This window comes from Rhinoraja longicauda, chromosome 16 (assembly GCF_053455715.1).
Source record: "Rhinoraja longicauda isolate Sanriku21f chromosome 16, sRhiLon1.1, whole genome shotgun sequence".
Classification (NCBI taxonomy): Eukaryota; Metazoa; Chordata; class Chondrichthyes; order Rajiformes; family Arhynchobatidae; genus Rhinoraja; species Rhinoraja longicauda.
In genome coordinates this window covers 25,438,961-25,457,854 of record NC_135968.1, presented here as the reverse complement: position 1 = coordinate 25,457,854, position 18,894 = coordinate 25,438,961, and the positions used below count along the sequence as shown (strand labels likewise).

The following is an 18,894-nucleotide window of genomic DNA, read 5'->3' as shown; positions in this document are numbered from 1 at the left end:
AACATACAGCTTATGAAAGAGGATGCCGATAAGTAGAATATAAAACGGTTTATAATTCTTGCCTTGTAGCTAGTGGAACAATATTCATTTAACAGTTTAATTCATCATTCTCTCCACTGGAACTGGCAAGCGCATTGGAGTATAAATGAATCACCAAAGTTACAACTAGATTTTCCTTAAAAAGTGAATGCTTACAGGTTTGGCAGGATAGTCACTTATCTGCTCCTCATGAGATGAAACACTTGCATAAGATCCTGCTGCAAATTTCTGGTTTGCAGATGGTTTTCTTAGTCATTGTGTTGATCGTGACAAAAGTGAAAATGAGATTTTAGAAGTTTAAAAGTTTCTAAATTTGCATACCCAAGATTGATGCAATAGATTCCTTTTCGTAAGTCACAAGGACAAATTCTACATCAAAAGCCCCAATGCATCACACACATAAAGAAGCAATTAATTTGTTTTAAATAGGGCAATAGAATATTTCCTTTTCACTCAGTGGGATATGTGTCCTCTGTGTGTTTCTACAAACAAATCCCATTTGCAGACTGACTAGTAAAATATGCCTGAGACACAAGGAGTCTAAAATATCACCCCTTCAATCAACAGTTCCTTACCGACTGCCTGTCCAAAATGTTCCATAAAACTCTACTGCATTCAGAGAAAAACTGGTCATATGACATAACCCTTAACAGCATCAATTATTATTTGTGAGCAATATACCCCAATTAAAATTTGAGCAAAAGACAGTTAAGTGAAATGGATAATAAGTATTGCTATGGGTTTATTATTGTCATATGTACTGAGATACAGTGAACAACTGTGTTGTACTTGTTATCCTGGCAAAACATACCATACACGGGTACAATTATACAATACAAAAGTATAACAGGTAGTGCAAAGAGAAAATAAACAGAACAACGGGTAAGATGTTCCTGATTCTGATGCCATGTGTTTTCAACTTTTTGTAACTTCAGCCCAGTGGGAGAGTGAAGAGGGAATGACTGGGGTATAACAGATTATTTTGGCCATCTGGAGGCAGCATGAAGTGTAGATGGAGCTAATAAGAGAGGAAGACAGGTTTATGTGATGCGCTGGGCGACATTTTGCAGTTTTGGGCAGAGCAATCGCCAAACCTTTGATGCATCCTGACAAGATGCTTTCTACGGTGCATCTGTAGAAATTAATAAACATTGGAGACATGGTGAATTTCCTTCATTTTCTGAGGAAGTATCAGCGTTGGTGTGCTACATATTTCTGGTTATATTGACCACTTTTCACAAAAATGACAGATTCTTTAAAGCTAAAGATTAGTGTTTCCAAAATGTTACTTCCTTGGAACCAAATAAGATGTGTGCGAAACTAAAGGTTACGATATTTGACTTCACTTTAAACTTCACTGGATGGTACATTCAAAAGGCTACTTTTTGAGGGGTCTGTGGTAACTACGCTGGCCTGTCACAGTTTTCACATGTAAAAAGCAGTAACATCATGAGGTAAGCTATTCCTTCTAATGAGAAGGAATTCCTAATGAGAAGTGCCACTACCATTGAACCAAAGATGGTGTAAATAGCAGTGCAAAATTCATAGCAGTCTGGTTAAGTTTTATTCAGAGTCATTTGATCATCTTTTTGTAAACCTTTTTTGTCATCTCAACTAGCACTTGCAAGTAAGGTACAGGTACAGGTCTGTAACTGGTTGCCCTATGGCAAGTAACTCATTAGCCTCTACCATTTATAGTATGATGAAATACTGCCCACATGAATAGAGTTCCGATAACACACAAGCTTGATATTACCTCGGCCAAGCTCCTCAATTGGATCGACACCAGTTTTCCCCCCCCCCCCACACAGAGGGTGGTGGGCATATGGAATGAGATGCCAAAAGAAGTAGTTGAGGCAGGTACTATAACAACATTTAAAAGACATTTGGACAGGTGCATGGATAGGAAAGGTTTAGAAGGATATCGGATGAATGTGGGAATATGGGACTATGTGGCATCTTGGAGGAGTTGGGGCAAAGTGCCTGTTTCTGTGCTGCATTACTCTATGGCCTCATTCATCAATCTAAGCATTCAATGCCTCCAAGCTTACTGCTTCATAGCTAATGTAGGTACTATTTACAGCCCAGTCCTTTAGGATTCAATTCCACACATGTACTTTTCCAAACAAATTATGAATTGGGTGAATGTACATAGATAGTAGATGGGAGGATGCAGCGATACAGGGTAAAATTTGAGAATGAGATTGACCAAGTAACTCTTGAAGAGGGCAAGCATGTATTTGATGGGCTAAATATCTTATGAAGAAGGGTCCAGACCTGAAACATCGCTTGTCCATGTTCTCCAAAGATGCTGCCCAAACCATTGAGTTACTCCAGCACTTTGTGCCTTTCTTTGTAAATGAGCATCTGTAGTTCCTTGTGTCTTCCTTTTTTAATGTTGCAACAATTCTTTGAATCTGTGATGTTATGATGTTATTTACACTGTTTTCCCTCAGGGAATCCAGCCTGTGTTCAGGCCTCAATGGGTTGCACAGCATTTGCATCTACCTGTGGAGGGAGTGGCAAAACACAGGTGTGTTTTAGACAATTTAAAAGCTAATAATGGCATTTAGATGTCCTCATCCATTAATACCTATCAAGGATAGGAATCTTGGACTTCTCTACAACTGAACATCGTCTGATAAAGCAGAATCCAGAAATCGGTTTGGTGCTTGCCCATCTCCAACAGATTAATGAAACCTAAAAAAAACAGCTGATTGAACGAACAACAAGGGAGAGGGGGGGGGGGGGGACACGGAGAGAAAACTAGGTTTCTCGGGTGACAGTTTCGTACTTCACCAGCACCTGTCACTTCCATCCCTGGCCGAATAAGTGCTTTGTTTTCTCTGACACCTGCTGATTTGGAGATAAAAAAGTAGGAAGCTTCAACCCACTAATTACCAGTCACAAGTGGTGATTTCCAATGACACAAGACTCCAAGTCTCATGGAGACACTCCAATAGGTGCTCATTATCATTTAGGAGGGAAGAGAGTCACAGCAAAATGTTGTGAATATGTCCCAGTTAAGAGTCATTTGCAGATAGTGCAAATAGCTGGGTTTATTGTCCAATGTCTAATGTGTTTCCTATTCTCAAGTGTTGGGAGGAGGGAAGAATTAATTAAAAAGTTGACAAGAAAAAAAAGATTCTGCCAGTTTGCAGCTGATAAATTACCCCTTAAATAAATTACTAAACAACCCAATTCTGCACACTTACTGTGTTTACTACCACAGTCTGTTCCAGATAAGCAGTTACATTGCCCTCAATATATGCACATTCATTTAAGTCACTTAGTTAGCAATATTAATGTATCCCTCACCTTTAAATGTTCATCTGGATAAATTTACCTTATATTTTGTCAGTAAAAGTCAGCCTGGAAAATAGTGCCCATGTGTATAGTTGTGGCTAATATTTTCAAACAGACATCGGTCACATTTATAGCTTGGTCACTGTTTCATTTAAAAATTTTGAATGGCAGTTATGACAATTTAATGCTTTTTTTCTGAAATGAAAATAATTGAGCATGTGGAAATGGTATTATAATGGTCATGTTACTCTGTTAGTGATCCAGAGGCCAGTACCACAAAGCCAGGGGCTTCAGTTAGAATTTCATCGCAATAGAGTGGAAAGTCAGAGGAGAGAAATGGGATAGAATGAATAAAATAAATTTGGAATAACAGTAGTAGAGGACGTGAAAGTGCTGAGTTGTCACAAGAACCCATCTGGTTCACCAAAGTCAGAAATCTACCATTGTATTCTGGCCTTGTCCTAAGTGATTCCAGGTTCCAAAAGATGTGGTTCACTCTTGGCTACTCTTGGAAATAAACTAATAAAGCACATTATTATTTTTAACCACTATGTTCAACAAGAATATAACTACACCGATCAGACTGCATTGTATCAGATTCAGACATGACAATGGCACACTCAAACCCACAAAAATGTCCTAAAACTGTTTTTTTAAAAAAGATTTGTCCCACAGGCCGGTCAAGCAAGAATCAATCAGTCTGATATTGTAATGTGTACAGAATGACATGTTTCTGGCTAATATCCTGAATCCTACATCACAATCTCTGGCTATTTCCTATCTCATTGGCAAGCCAGACTCATCGGAAGGTGTTACAGTGGTATGCAGGCAGCAGGCAGAAGTCCTGAGAGAGCTCAAAATGGACACCAATCTTTATAAATTCTAATGGCATCAAGTCAAATATGATTATTGAGGGGCAATAGATGGGATCGAGAGCCAGATTCTTTCCCCAGGACAGAGGAGTTTAGAACTAGAGGGCACAGGTATATGGTGAGAGGGGAGAGATCTGAAGGAAGTCTGAAGGGTGATTTTTTCACAGAGCATACTGGTTACCTGAACTGGATGCCAGAGGAGGTGGTGGATGACGATATAATTATAAGGTTTAAAAGGCTTTGGATTGTACTTGAAAAAGAAAGACATAGAAATGGCCCAGATCCAAAATGGGGTTAGCAGAGATAGGCATCATGGTTGGTATCGATGAGTTAGGCCAAAAGAGCCCATTTCTGTGCTGTATGTTTTTATGATTCTATGATTAACACTTACGTCTTGCCCTCAGTTATGAATCAGAATTCTTCCTTATTAAACAGCAGTAGAACCCAACAAAAAAAGATGAATAGCAAGGGCACACTACATATTCCGGGTCAGGGACTTCAATGCCTACCACTGTGTCCAGCTCAGTAGAAGCAGTACTGAACAAGCTCATGGGCGAAAATGCTCATGCAGGCCCAGAGCATGTGCCAACATGTGGAAAAGATGGTAACCAATCTACCTATCAAAGATGCATTGTTAGAATGACCATGCAAAGATTCTTATGGAGATAGGTCCTGTCTTCAACCCTTACTGTATATTTTAAATTTCCAATATTTTAAATGGGATAGGTTCAACAACATTTGATTCTATTCTACCACAACCTGTAACCACTTGCCTGACGTATGTTTCTCATCATTCCACAATCACTTGCCTGGAGCCGTACCAGGCAATCTGGCAAAGCTCTAAAGAACCATGTGAATGTGAAACAACCAAAGCAACGTCCTATAGATAGAGCTAACTAATTCCACAGCCATGTTTCAGCATGGTACATTAAAACACTGATAATCCAACATCATCTGGAATTTGAAGGAGCCCGGCTGTTATTCCTCATAATACAACAACACATTTCCATTTCACTTCTTTTTTGAACATGTTACACAATACTCAGATGCCAAATCATCAGGATTTCTGAATGATCAGATGCTGGATTATCAGAGTTTCTTGTTATCAACATGTAGCCCAGGCATGATCTTTGCAGGCAGATCTTCATGGTCGATAGCACAAAAAAAAACAACAATGTCCCATCCAAGAGTCTCGATTAACTCCCCATGAGAGATAATTAGCTCAAAGTTAGTTCATGGAACTGGTAGAGCATTACTGGTGTGGCAAGGAAATTAGCTGAGCAGTGGGGGACAAATAATTGGGATAATGGGCAGGTTTTCAAATTGGCAGGATGTAACTAGAGATGACTGGGAAGGATTAATTATTGAGCCTCAACTATTCATGCCTTAAAAATAACTTCAATGATGGAATAGGTGGAAGTTTTCTGGAAGTTTATATACATAACATTTATTTCATCTGGACTCGCTGTGATTTTTTGGGAGAAATTTAAAGGTCTCCTTAATTATAAATTCATTACTTTCCAACAACAGATGTGGGTGTTTATTGTCCTATAATTCCTTGGTTACTTTCCATCAGCATTTCTAAATGTTACAGTGAATTAACAACATAATGGAACAGTTCCAGAATGAAATGTTTGAAAGTTTCACCTTGAAAGTTTCTAATTTTCCACCTTGAAAACCCTAGGATAGAAACTTAGGGATTTATTGGTCTTTAATGCCAGCTTTTTAAGTTATTTATTTTTCAATCATGTCCCTTTATTTGATTCAATAGATTCAGATTAGTTTATTGTCATGTACACCAAGGTGAAATGAAATTCCTTGATCACATGCTCACAGGATAAATAGTACATATATTGCAATGATAAATACTACAACAAATACAACAACAAGCACAAAACAAGCATAATGAAAGGTCTAGACAGAGTGGATGCAGAGGGGATGTTTCCAGTAGTGGGAGGCCCTAAAAACAGAGGGCACAGCTTCAGAATAAAAGGATGTACCTTTAGAATTGAAGCGAGGAGGAATTTCTTTAGCCAGAGGGTAAAGTATAACAACAGAATAACTGATTAAGACAGAGTTAAGTGACAGCACATGGCCAGGAATAGTATAGAAAGACAGGAGCCCTAATTTTGCTTTGCATAAATTGCAGGGGTCCAGATTGTTTGGAAGATTGGTAATTACCGATCTTACAAAGCACTTCATAATGTTCAATGTTAAAGGTATTGGGCTATAGTCATTGAGACAGGTCACTGTATTTTCCCTAGGGACTGGAATGATGGAGGTTTCCTTGAAGCAGATGGGGACAATAGAGATTGCAGATATCGGTTAAAAACTGCGTCCAGATAATTAGTAAACAAGTTGAGATCCTGTCCAGGGACTCCATCCAGGCCAGCCACTTACGTAGAGTGTACCCTCGTAAAAGCAGATCTGACTTCTGTCACCAAAATGCATGGGTCAGACCCAGTGGGGGACTGAAGGGGGGTGGACGCACCTTGGTGGAACTTTGTTTATCTTTTCAAAGCAGGTGTAAAAGATGTTTAAGCTCATCCCATAGACATGCTTTGTAGCCAGGGGTTGCCCCCACCTTCACCTTGTAGCCTGAGCTGCTATTCAGACAGTGCCACAGTCACCTGACATCCACTTGATTAAACTGAGCCTCCAGCTTGTTTTGGATGTCTGGCATCCCTCTGCCTTCTTATACAATGTGAGATCATCCTTTTTGAAAATATCAGACGTTGGCAGCAGAGAATGAGACTCCCTGTACATCCAAGGCCCTGATTGTCTTTGTCAGAATGTACTCACCAATGTATTTCTTGATGAAACCGGTGATGACTGAACTATACGCATTCAGGTTCGATGAAGTGGTGTTCAACAAGTTCCAGTCCACAGACACCAGGCAGGCCTGAAGTAGACCCTCAGCCTCCACTGACCACTGCAATAATATTCTTACCATTGGTTCCTTGTGCTTAAGTCTCTGTTTATAGCCAGCAGAAGCAGCACTGACAAATGAGCAGACAGGTTGAAATGAGGGCAAGGGATGGAATAATAGTACTTCATTGTGGTGTAGTAGTGCTCAAGAGGATTAATATCGCATGTGTTCCCCGCCTTCATTTCTTCCAACCATATCCCCCCACTGGCGGCACAGTGGTGCAGCGGTAGAGTTGCTGCTTTACAGCGCCAGAGACCCCTGGGTTCAACCCCATGGGTTTTCTCCGGGTGCTCCAAATTTCTCCCACCCTACAAAGGTGTACAGGTTTGTCGGTTAATCGGCTTCTGCAAATTGTAAATTGTCCCTAATGTGTAGGAAAGTGCTAGTGGACAGGGTGATTACTGGTCGACGCGGACTCGGTGGGTCGAAGGGCCTGTTTCCATGCCGCATCTCTAAAGTCTAAAGTCTAAATGCTTTATATTTCACTTCTTCCACTTCCTTCCTTATCTCACCATCTGTCATGTCCATGTCACCTCAAGCCTTTGTCAATATCTCCACCCATTTGCTATTCACCTCTCCTCATCTATATCCACCTATCAATTGCCAGTTTTGGCCCCATCCTTACCTCTGAATACCAGCTTTCTTCTCACCATCAGTTTAAAGAAGGGTCCTGGCTTGAAACATTTCTAACTCATCCTTCCCTGATTGCTTTAAGTGACCTTGTTCCAGCAATATCACTCAGTTCAATAGCTACGGAACATCCTCATGGCCTCAAACTCAAACACATCCACAGTCACTGTGTCTCCATTGCAAACATAAACTTGCATCAGTCTAAACGTACTGATTCTGGATACTCTGCAAAGATCATACTGTAGTTTCTCTTTAATAAAAGCAAACATGTTATTTGTTTACCAGGACATGGACTCTGGCATTCACTGTGCATCACTAATAAAGGGAGTAGTTGACAGTCAAATATACTGGTGAGTCAACAGCCTTTTTGGATGTTTGTCCAGTAACTTAGTTATCATGCAGAATCAAGGAACTGCTGGTGCTGGTTTGCACAAAAGAACACAAAGTGCTGTAGTAAATTAGCGGGTCAGGCAACATCTCTGGAAAACAGACGGGACCCTTCTTGGGGCTGATTGTAGGTCAAGGGGAGAGTGAAAAAGCTGGAAGAGAGCTGGGAAAGTGTCCAACTCAGTTATTCTGCTACTACACCATTTATCTTTTGCATGTGAATTTTACAAAAACTTGAAGCTCAGTGCACTGAATGCATTTACTGCCAACAACCAGAGATTTACATCTCCCCCACAGTCTTTTGCAGTCAAAGATTCCAAGAGAGAGGAGCCGTCAATTGTTTTCATCTGTTTATCAAATAGTTCATAATAAGCCACAGCATTACATCATTGTCCAATCGGATCAGATTCCACTCTGGAAAGCAACATTTTATAACTATTTGAACCATGCCAATGAGGAATGTACAGCTGAAGTGAATGTCTTGGAAAATTTGTGCTTCCAAATGAGAATCAGCAGTGCAAGAGTTAATAGAAAATAAAGGAAATGCTGATTTAACAGCAAAGGACTTATCCTGAAGTATAATTTTTATCAGTTAATAAGCGGTCAGTGGACTAAATAAGGAAGTTCACATAACTCTTTTATTCCACATAATAACCATGACTGCAGAACACAAAAATACAAAGTGCTGTTCAGTTTCCATTTATCATACATTGTGCTTGGATTTGCAGAGATTTATTTCATTTCCTTCCCGGTTAAGGTGTTTTGCACTTCATTTGGCACGATAAATTATACAGAGGATCAAAACATCAGTGCCTCCGCCGCTTCGGGTGGGTTAATAAAATCTAATCTTTAAAGAGGAAGGGGAAGAAAGCCGTGCACATTGACAAAGGAAGGAGGGCTCCAAGAAACTCTCACTTTCACAAATTAAATTTGCTCCTCGGATTCACACACTGTACAACGGTATTGTTGCTTGCAAATCAACCATGGAAAAATATTGAAAGACAGAACATGGTACAATTCTAACTCGTCCCTCTGCGATTGCTTTTAGTGACCTTGTTCAGCAAACAAAGTTTAATAGCTACAACGTCTCCTCATGCCCTCAATCTCTCCATCTTTGGCTTTATTTTTAATGATTAATCATGTTTTTTGAGAAGTGATCAAATGTGCATCCGAAAAAGATAGATTGCTTCAAAAGAATACACCATCAGTAAGCCTTGGATCAGAAAGTAATTTCCGTTTCTATTTGTGCTGACTTAACCCCTTTTAACAGCCCTGTAATCTTTGAGTGGCACACACCTGTAAAAGCTAGATTTATTTCACAACAATACAACACATCAAAGCTTCAATTACCTATGGCAGCACCAAAGCCACAGGCTGATCCTATTTACTTTGCACTTTCTCTGATAAATTATCCCAAATCCTGATATGTGACAGATGGAACAATTACTCTCATGTTATTTAAAAACAAACAATTCATCTTTAAAAGAAAAGTCAGTGCTTCTATTACAACCCTACTGAAATGTTCATCTTCAGGTTAGGCTTAATATGACAATTAAAGTCACAACACATGTCACAGCATTCATTTTTCCTAGTTCTTTAGATTCATGATCAGTTAAAAAAAAATTACACCCTGCAGATTTTGGCATGTATTATACATTTTATTTTATGGATACTTCAACGCTAATTAGATTTTAAAAGAATAGATCAGTGTCTTTTCAGACACAACCTAATTGCAATTTATTTCTAAATGAAAAATTGTGGTACATGTTAATAGAAAGAAAAGTATTTGCAAATGCAGGTATATCTGATGTGCTCTTGAGGAAACTGGAAAAAGCTAATTGCCATAAGATCAGATGAATACCAATGATAGCAGGGCCGTTTTTACAGCATTATGGGCCCCCGGGCAAAGCAGTGTACTGGGGCCCCTACCGTTACTCTCCCCCACCCCCCTTTCTCTACCAGCCCCCCCTCCTGTCGTGCCGGCGAAAAGCACTTACCGAAAAGCACTTAGCGATGGACTTAGGGTGCTACATTGTTGCGAAAAGCACTTACAGATCACTGTGAGAAGCACTTAGTGACCGAAAATGTTGCGAAAAAAGCACTTATTGAACCTACATTTTTAAAGTAGTATTTATTTATTGCAAGTCACTTAACATACACAGATCAGCATGGGGCCCCTATGCTCGTGGGCCCCCGGGCAAGTGCCCATCAGGCCCATGCGTTTAGATGGCCCTGAGTGATAGTCAAAAAGGTATTTCACGATCTTTGCAAATTTGTTATCTAAAAATATGAGACACAAGGAACTGCAAATGCTGATTTATGGGGGAAAAACCCCACAAAATGCTGGAGCAACTCAGCGGGTCAGGCATCATCTCTGGCGAACAGGGATAGGTGATATTTCGACCTGAAGAAGGGTCACGACCTGGATCGTTGCCGATTCATGTTTTCCAGAGATGCTGCCTGACCTGCTGAGTTACTCCAGCACTTTGTGTCTTTAAAATCTGAAAATACTTTTGGTTTGGAGTAAGAACGATAGCAATTGCAGTCTAGTTTTTACACCAACTTAATGGGAATTTCTTGGAGAATATTTTGAAAGCACTTTGTGATTGATTTAGCAGTATTCTTGCATGCTTGGTAACATTATGAATTTGGTCAACTAGCTGCCATTTGCTTGAGACAATGGAAGGACCTAAAAGCAAGAAATTCTGATGATTGTGGTTTGTTACAGGCTGTCAATAGCCACCTATTTCCCCCAAAGGAGGTGTATCTGAATTTTTTTTTCTTTAAAGCCACAAAAATAACTAAAATAACTAATCAACAACTCCAATTCTGTAAGGCTAATTCAAAAGATCTCAAATGCATACAAGTATCACTCACAAATGTTTAACTTTTGATTAGTCATTCTCCTTCTTTTGATTTGGAACTGAGCAGGAATCTGAAAGCTTTGAATTTACTTTCTTGCTTCGTTCCCTCCAACTCGAACCCCGATTAAAGTTATTTCTGCTTAATATATTTCCTGAGCTTAAGGCAGCCACACATTGAGATGTATCAATCGCTTTGTGTTGTAGATCTGAAAGAAAAATAATATTTGTATTAAAATATCCACCGGATGGCGCCGTCAGCGATGGCAGCCTCGCCAACAGTCTGTCTTTTCGTCTTTTTAGTGTGTTTTTAAAAGTTTGTGTTAATGTTCTCTGGTTTTATGTGGGGGATGGGGGAGGGGGTCGGGGGAAACTTTTTCTCAATCTCTTACCTTGCCGCAGATGCGATCATTTTCCGGATCGTATCTCCAGTCGCTCTGCGGCCTAACATCATGGAGCTGGCGGCTTTGCTTGAGACTGACTTTGAGTCCCACCACGGGGCCGTGGACTTACCGAGGGAGAACAAAGAAGGGAAGAGATTGGATTTCTTTTCGCCTTCCTTTACAGTGAGGAATGTGGAGGAGTCACTGTGGTGGATGTTTATGTTAAAATGCATTTTGTGTGTTTTGTTGCTTTTTATTGGTATGACTGTGTGGCAAATCAAATTCCTCGTATGTTTCAAAACATACTTGGCTAATAAAGTATGATTATAATTATGAAAATCTGCTCTTTTGCTTTACTAGAAGTACATCTGGAAAAAAAACTTTGCTCTATATTATTCTCCAAGTTGTTTCTGAAATAGTTAGCTAATTTTGAAAATGTAATGAATGATGAAATTTTTTTATTTTTTAAAGTACTAAAATTGTCATAATTATTAATATTTTAGTACTTGAAAAAATAAAACATTTAATGAAAAATAATGAATATTAAAGTATTTGGAACCAGATTTTTGTCATAATTATTAATAAAATCTGGTTCCAAATACTTTAATATTCATTATTTTTATTGTGATATATACAAGGTATTTCCAAAACTAATGTCAGATTTGTTTTTAAAGTGTACAAGAACTAAAGAAACCCTAAACAAGGATTCATTTTTATATTTACTGCAATGAAATGGATTTACTCCTGGAATGATCAGTTGACCAAATGGTTAGGGGCTCTTAAAGGGAGCAGTAGCTATTGATTATAAGCAGAAAACCATTGAGAACTTTGTACCAGCATTAGTTTCTGTTATTTCCTTTCTGTGACATAAGATTCTTTCCAGCTCATTTTCTCTTGTAACCTGGGTAACGGTGGCCAACGTTCCATCTTTATGAGATTTCTTCAAGAGATAGAAAATAAGTTTGTCACAGAAATGAATAACTTAAAGTTAGCACATAACATCATAGATACCTTACTTCATCTCTCAATCAGTTATGTAGCATTGGTTCCTGATAGTATTGTAGAAACAAGGAGCTGTAGGTACTGGTTTACACAGAAGGACACAAAATGCTGGAGTAACTCAGTGGCAGTATCTATAAAGAACATGAATAGGCAACATTTTGGATCGGGACCTTTCTTCAGTCCGAAGAGATGATTAAAGTGAACTTTAACGTGAAATTAATGTGAAATTCTTGTCAGCCAGAAGGAGCTTCCCAGCTAATCCCAATTCCTTCCTCATCTGATATCCAGATGGAAAAAAAAAATCATTTGATTACCAAAGAACAATCCTGAATAAGAACTTGAAATTATTTCCTTTAAAGGCTGGTGGAAGTCATTTGTAATGTGTTCGATGCAACCCTTAAACTCACCTTATGGAGGTTCTCTCATCATCTCAGGATGTGCCAAGCTTTATGGCCAATAAAGGCCAGTGTACAGACTGCGGTAATGTAGGCAACATGGCAACCAACAGCAAGCTTCCGCAAACAGCGGTGGTGATGACCAACTAATCTGTTCCAGTCAATGTTCACAGCGGAATAACTGCTGGCCAATTCCTATGACCTTCCTCAAAACTGTAGCATGTGATTATTCATGTCCAGCTGAGAAAGCAGATGGGACCTCAAATTTAAAGTGTAACCTATCTCAGCTGCTCTGGCAGTGACAGCCATGAATATTACTGTATTTAACTTTCTGAAGTTGAGGCTTGAGCACACAAATCACTGACACGGAGGTTAGAGTGCTTCATGACCCAGTCATGGCTGGCATTCCCCCTCCTTGAATTAAAACACAAAGTGCTGGATGAATTCAGTGGGTCAGACAGCAATAGTGGGAGGAAAGGATAGACTCCAGTCCTGATGTGAAATGTCGTCTGTCTATTCTCTCCACAGATGCTGTGTAACCTGCTGATTTCCTCCAATGCTGTGTAAAACTGCAGAGGGAAGGAAAATGGAACATTTTGAGTTTAAATGGCTGTTATTAATGGTTACTCAGAGATTTGCCTCTGTGTTTTCCAATGTTGCAGCTTTTGAGATGGATTATTCCCCAAGCTGCAGCTCACAATCAAAAGAAGGAAGATGTGCCTATTAGTGTCAGTATTTACAGCGCAGAGCATGAATCAATTTGGACTGTGGCAACACCTCAGAGTCCTAACCTAATAAAAAGTATCTGTGCATCCAGCAGGCAAGGGCTATAATCCTCTTTACCTTGTTTATTCCCAACCATTAGGTCAACTCTCTCAATTAGACTGGTTAGGCAGATTATGTTGCTTTATAAGGATCAATACACAGCCGATAGTTATCCCACTGAGGCCACTTCATCCTACTTCCTGTTCCCTGCAATAGTGGCCTACGTGAGGAAAACAATAAAAGTCCAATTAAAGAGTGGAAATGCCACATGTTGAACAAAAAAAGGGGCCAAACTGCTCCAGAATACTTTCAGGTATTTTTTGACAATGGTGTCTGCAGGGAATTGGTGGATATGTTGTTCACATAGCTATGCAATTACAAAGGAACCTAAAGGATGTAGAGAAAGATATTAGGTAAATTGGAACTAAATTCAGGACTTACCAGTATTCCTCTGAGCTCCCGTAGCGCATTATATTCTGGAGGTGCATTCTTAGTAAGTGGAGTCTAGAAGCAAATATGCAAATGTAACCAAAAGCAAATCAATGAAGTCCAAAACTGATTAATAGCTACAGAAATCTCAAAACCATTCAGAATTAAATATAGCTATAGCTCTTTTAAATACTGATCAAAAGATACTAACGAAAATATTAGCACAAAGATTAAGCACAGTTATTAATAAACTAATTCACCCCGATCAAACAGGATTTATACCAAAACGATATTCCTCATATAACCTCAGACGATTATATAATATTATATATTCGAAAAGAGGTATTAATAAAGACAGTAATTATTTCGTTAGATGCGGAGAAAGCCTTTGACCAAGTGGAATGGTCTTATTTGTTTTCGGTTATGGAATTTTTTAATTTGGGAGAGAAGTTTATCACTTGGGTTAAATTATTATATACCAATCCAACAGCTAGAATAATAACAAATCAAATACTATCAAATAAATTTAATCTATTTCGAGGCTGCAGACAGGGTTGTCCTTTATCCCCACTATTGTTTGCACTTGCATTAGAACCTTTAGCTCAACGGGTGAGAATACATCCTGAAATATATGGATATGACACAACGAATACTGAAAATAAAATTTCTTTATATGCGGATGATGTATTACTTTATATCACAAACCCGGAAATTAGTATTCCAAATTTACTAAAATTAATAACTGAATTTGGATCATATTCAGGATATAGTATTAATTGGAATAAAAGTGAACTTATGCCGATAAGGGTAAATAATCTACATATATTACAACAATTTCCTTTTAAGATAGCAAACGAAAAAATAAAATATCTTGGAATTTATGTAACAAAAAGATTTGATTCTTTATTTAAATCTAATTTTCCGCTCTTATTGAATAAATTAAATAAAAATATTTTATATTGGAAAACATTACCAATCTCAATGATAGGTAGAATTAATGCAATAAAAATGATTTTTCTTCCACAATTATTATATCTTTTCCAAATGATTCCGATATATCTTCCTAAAAACTTTTTTAAAAAGATTGATTCCATAGTCACTAACTTTATCTGGGATTATAAGAGCCATAGAATAAAAAAAGAACACTTATGTAAACCAAAAATAAATGGAGGTCTAGCTCTACCAAACTTTACGTTTTATTATTGGGCAGTCAATATTAAAAATATTAACTTTTGGTTAGTAGAGACAGATAAACAACCAACCTGGTTAAAAATGGAAAAAGAAGATTGTTTGCCCTTTGAAATTAGTTCGATTTTATTCGCCAATAATAAAATAAGTAAGAAAACCTATAGTGAAAACCTTATAATAGATAGTGGAATACGTATTTGGAAACAAATAAAGAAAACATTAAAATTGGAATGTATACCACTAGCTCTTACTATTGTAAATAACATCACATTTAAACCTTCAATGATAGATAAAGGTTTTTTACAATGGAAAAACTGTGGAATTAATAAGATGGGAGATCTCTATAGGGAAATTTTTTTCCTTTCATTTCAAGAATTACAACAAATTTATGGATTACATTCAAAAGATTACTTTAGATATTTACAAATTAGAGATTATGTAAAAGCAAATACACATGAAATTAGAAATAGAAAGACAGAGATTTTAGATGAATGTCTGAATAAACACCCAAATACAGAAAAATTGATATCATATATTTATAATATTTTACTGGAAAACGATGCTCCAAGGACAGAAATATATAGACAATCATGGGAAAATGAATTAGGTCAAATTATTAGACCTGATATATGGGATGAAAGTTTACAACACATACATCACTGTTCGCTAAATGCTAGACACTCTCTTATACAATTTAAAATATTACATAGACTACATTATTCAAAAGCTAAATTACATAGTATTTTTCCAAATATATCTGCCATTTGTGACAAATGTCAGCAATTGGAAGCTAACTTAACGCACATATTCACAAACTGTGAAAAAATCACTAAATTCTGGACAGAAATATTTAAAATAATTTCGAATGTTGTTAATATGAAGCTGATCCCTGACTCAAACTTAATAATACTGGGAATATTAGAAACAGATCAATTAATAACAATGAATCAAAGAATTTTTATTGATTATAGTTTAATAATTGGGAAAAAATTAATATTGAAATTCTGGAAAGGTCCTACATCCCCCACAATTAAAATGTGGATTACAGGAATGTCGGAGACACTTCATCTGGAAAGATTGAGACTTGTACTAATGGACAGGTTGAATCTTTTCAGAGGAATATGGTCTCCATTTATTGCATATTTAAAGGGTCAAAATGGCTTGGTGCGAGGACCTGACCGTGGCCTGAATAATGGAATGGAGGAAGAATTATGTATAATAAATCATGGATATATCTCCAATGATAGATAACTTTTTTAATACTCCATTCATTTCTCCAATTTGGATTTCTTATTTTTATTTTATTTTTCTCTATCTTTCCCTCTCTGGAAAAAAAGAAAAAAAGTATAGAAATATGTAAGACATAATTGTTAATATTAATAATATTACGAATGTATGTGATAAGTATATTTTATTAATATGTACTTATGTTTAATAAAAATATTTATTTAAAAAAAAGAATTAAATATACAGCATTGTTTTGTTAGAATAAGGTGGCAATGGAAGAAAGATAGATGAACACCCGTGAAAGCCCTTTCCATAAATTAAAACAATAGAAGTGACAATTATTTTTGTATCTGCAATTCACAATGTCCTTTAAAACATGTAGAGTCTTAAATGAAGTGATAATCACAGAACTAAACAAATGTATTATTGCTGTTAAGTTTATTTCATACAAGTAAACTTGTACATTTGAAAAAAACTACAAACAGATGTGGGACGCACATGTTACTTTGTGAAAGAATTTTCAAATATGTTACTGAATTTAAGAACTAAGCAACAGTTTAGAAATCAGATAATAAAAGCATAATGTATTTATTAAGAATATGATAAATCAAAATTATGCAAATAGACGGATAAGCAATTTTATTGGATTGAGACAGCCAGGATTAAATAAGAAGCAATATAATGTTCTAAGGTTGGGAGCTCGGGGTTTTGGTTCCTCCTACCTCTAGCTGTTTGAGTGTAAAATGCAAAAACCAAAACATTTGTCGAAATACAAGGGATAAGGTTGACAAATCAAAGTTAAAGTGCAGCTGTAAATGCTGACTTAAACTATTCCTAATCTTTGGTTTGGTTTATTTTAGTTTAGAGATACAGCGCGGAATCAGGCCCTTTGGCCCACCGAGTCCGCGCCGACCAGCGATCCCCACATATTAGCACTATCCTACACACACACAGGACAATTTTACATTTATTCAAAGCCAATTAACCTACAAACCTGTGCATCAATGGAGTGTGGGAGGAACCCGAAGATCTCAGATAAAACCCATACGGTCACGGGGGGAACATACAAACTCTGCACAGACAGCACCCGTAGTTGTGATCGAACCCGGGTCTCTGGCGCTGAAGGCGTTGAAAGGCAGCAACTCTATTGCTGTGCCACTGTGCCACCCTTTAATAAACTCAACTCTTTATATTGGAACGAGCAGCCAGGATACCCATTTGCTCTATTTTTAGTAGTCTCCATGTTTAAAATCAACAAGATTTAATTTCCCCATTCCACAGGGAGACATATTATTAACTCTACAAATGTCCATGTATTAAATTACTGATTTAGGGTTCCTCAACCACAAATATTTATTCACTAATTTGAGGATGGTGTGCATAGATTTCATATTCTCAAAAGGAAGAGGAATGCATTATGCTCCAAATAAAATAAAATTATAGCAAGACCATTACCTTGTTAGGATAATTAACTTTTCGAAGCTGAACTCCCTTCTTAATTCTCTCCATCATTTCATCAACTGCTTGTTTCTTCACCCCATCCAAGGATCCGCCTTTAAAAGGTTGGGAAAGTAATGGTTTGAAAAAAAATGGACACATGTAACTTGTATGTATCTTTATCATCCAAAGATAATAAGGGGGGGAGGGGGAGGGGGGGATGGGGGGAGGGGGGGAGTGGGGCGAGGTGGGAGGTGGGAGGGAGAGGGGGAGGGAGAGGGGGATGGGGGAAGTGGAGGGGGAGGGAGAGGGGGAGGGGGAGGGGGAAGAGGGGAGGGGAAGGGGAGGGGGAGGAGGCGGGGGCGGGGGAGGGGGAGGGGGAGGGGGAGAGGGGGAGAGGGGGAGAGGGGGAGAGGGGGAGAGGGGGAGAGGGGGAGAGGGGGAGAGGGGGAGAGGGGGAGAGAGGGAGGGGGGGAGGGGGGGAGGGGGGGAGTGGGGCGAGGTGGGAGGTGGGAGGGAGAGGGGGAGGGAGAGGGGGATGGGGGAAGTGGAGGGGGAGGGAGAGGGGGAGGGGGAGGGGGAAGAGGGGAGGGGAAGGGGAGGGGGAGGGGGCGGGGGCGGGGGAGGGGGAGGGGGAGGGGGAGGGGGAGAGGGGGAGAGGGGGGAGGGGGGAGGGGGGGAGGGGGGTAGGGGGGAGAGGGGAGGGAGAGGGGTGGGGGGGAAGGGGGAGGAGAGGGTGCTGCACCAATGCAGGAGAGGTTTGGGCCCAACGGGTCCACTTGGTCTAGTAATAACTAATTCTGTCAACTACTGGACATCACAAGGTTACACATTTTCTGATCAGAATTGTATTTTATCACATTTAACTTGTTTTAACCCCACAATGAACTGTATAAAATTGTAATACTTAATTGATGGTCTCACCCGATTCCTGCGACAAATTGGATGCTTTCTGTTTTTTACAAATGATCATCATAAGATTTCTGTTGAAAAAATGTACACCTTGCTCTTAAACTCCCATTAAAGTAACTCTCCAAAACATGA

General features: G+C 38.6%; 1 protein-coding gene across 1 annotated transcript in view; it reads right to left on the bottom strand.

Moving 5' to 3' along the window:
* Positions 1-11,057: 11,057 nt before the first annotated feature.
* Positions 11,058-18,894, bottom strand: part of LOC144600937 (shootin-1-like) — a 32,397-nt gene continuing 24,560 nt past the window's right edge. The window contains exons 9-13 of the mRNA XM_078412832.1: positions 18,775-18,833; positions 17,869-17,966; positions 14,011-14,073; positions 12,242-12,347; positions 11,058-11,233 (exon numbers count right to left, since the gene is read on the bottom strand). Coding sequence (XP_078268958.1) covers positions 11,058-11,233; positions 12,242-12,347; positions 14,011-14,073; positions 17,869-17,966; positions 18,775-18,833 — 502 coding nt within the window. The remainder of the gene's footprint in view (positions 11,234-12,241; positions 12,348-14,010; positions 14,074-17,868; positions 17,967-18,774; positions 18,834-18,894) is intronic.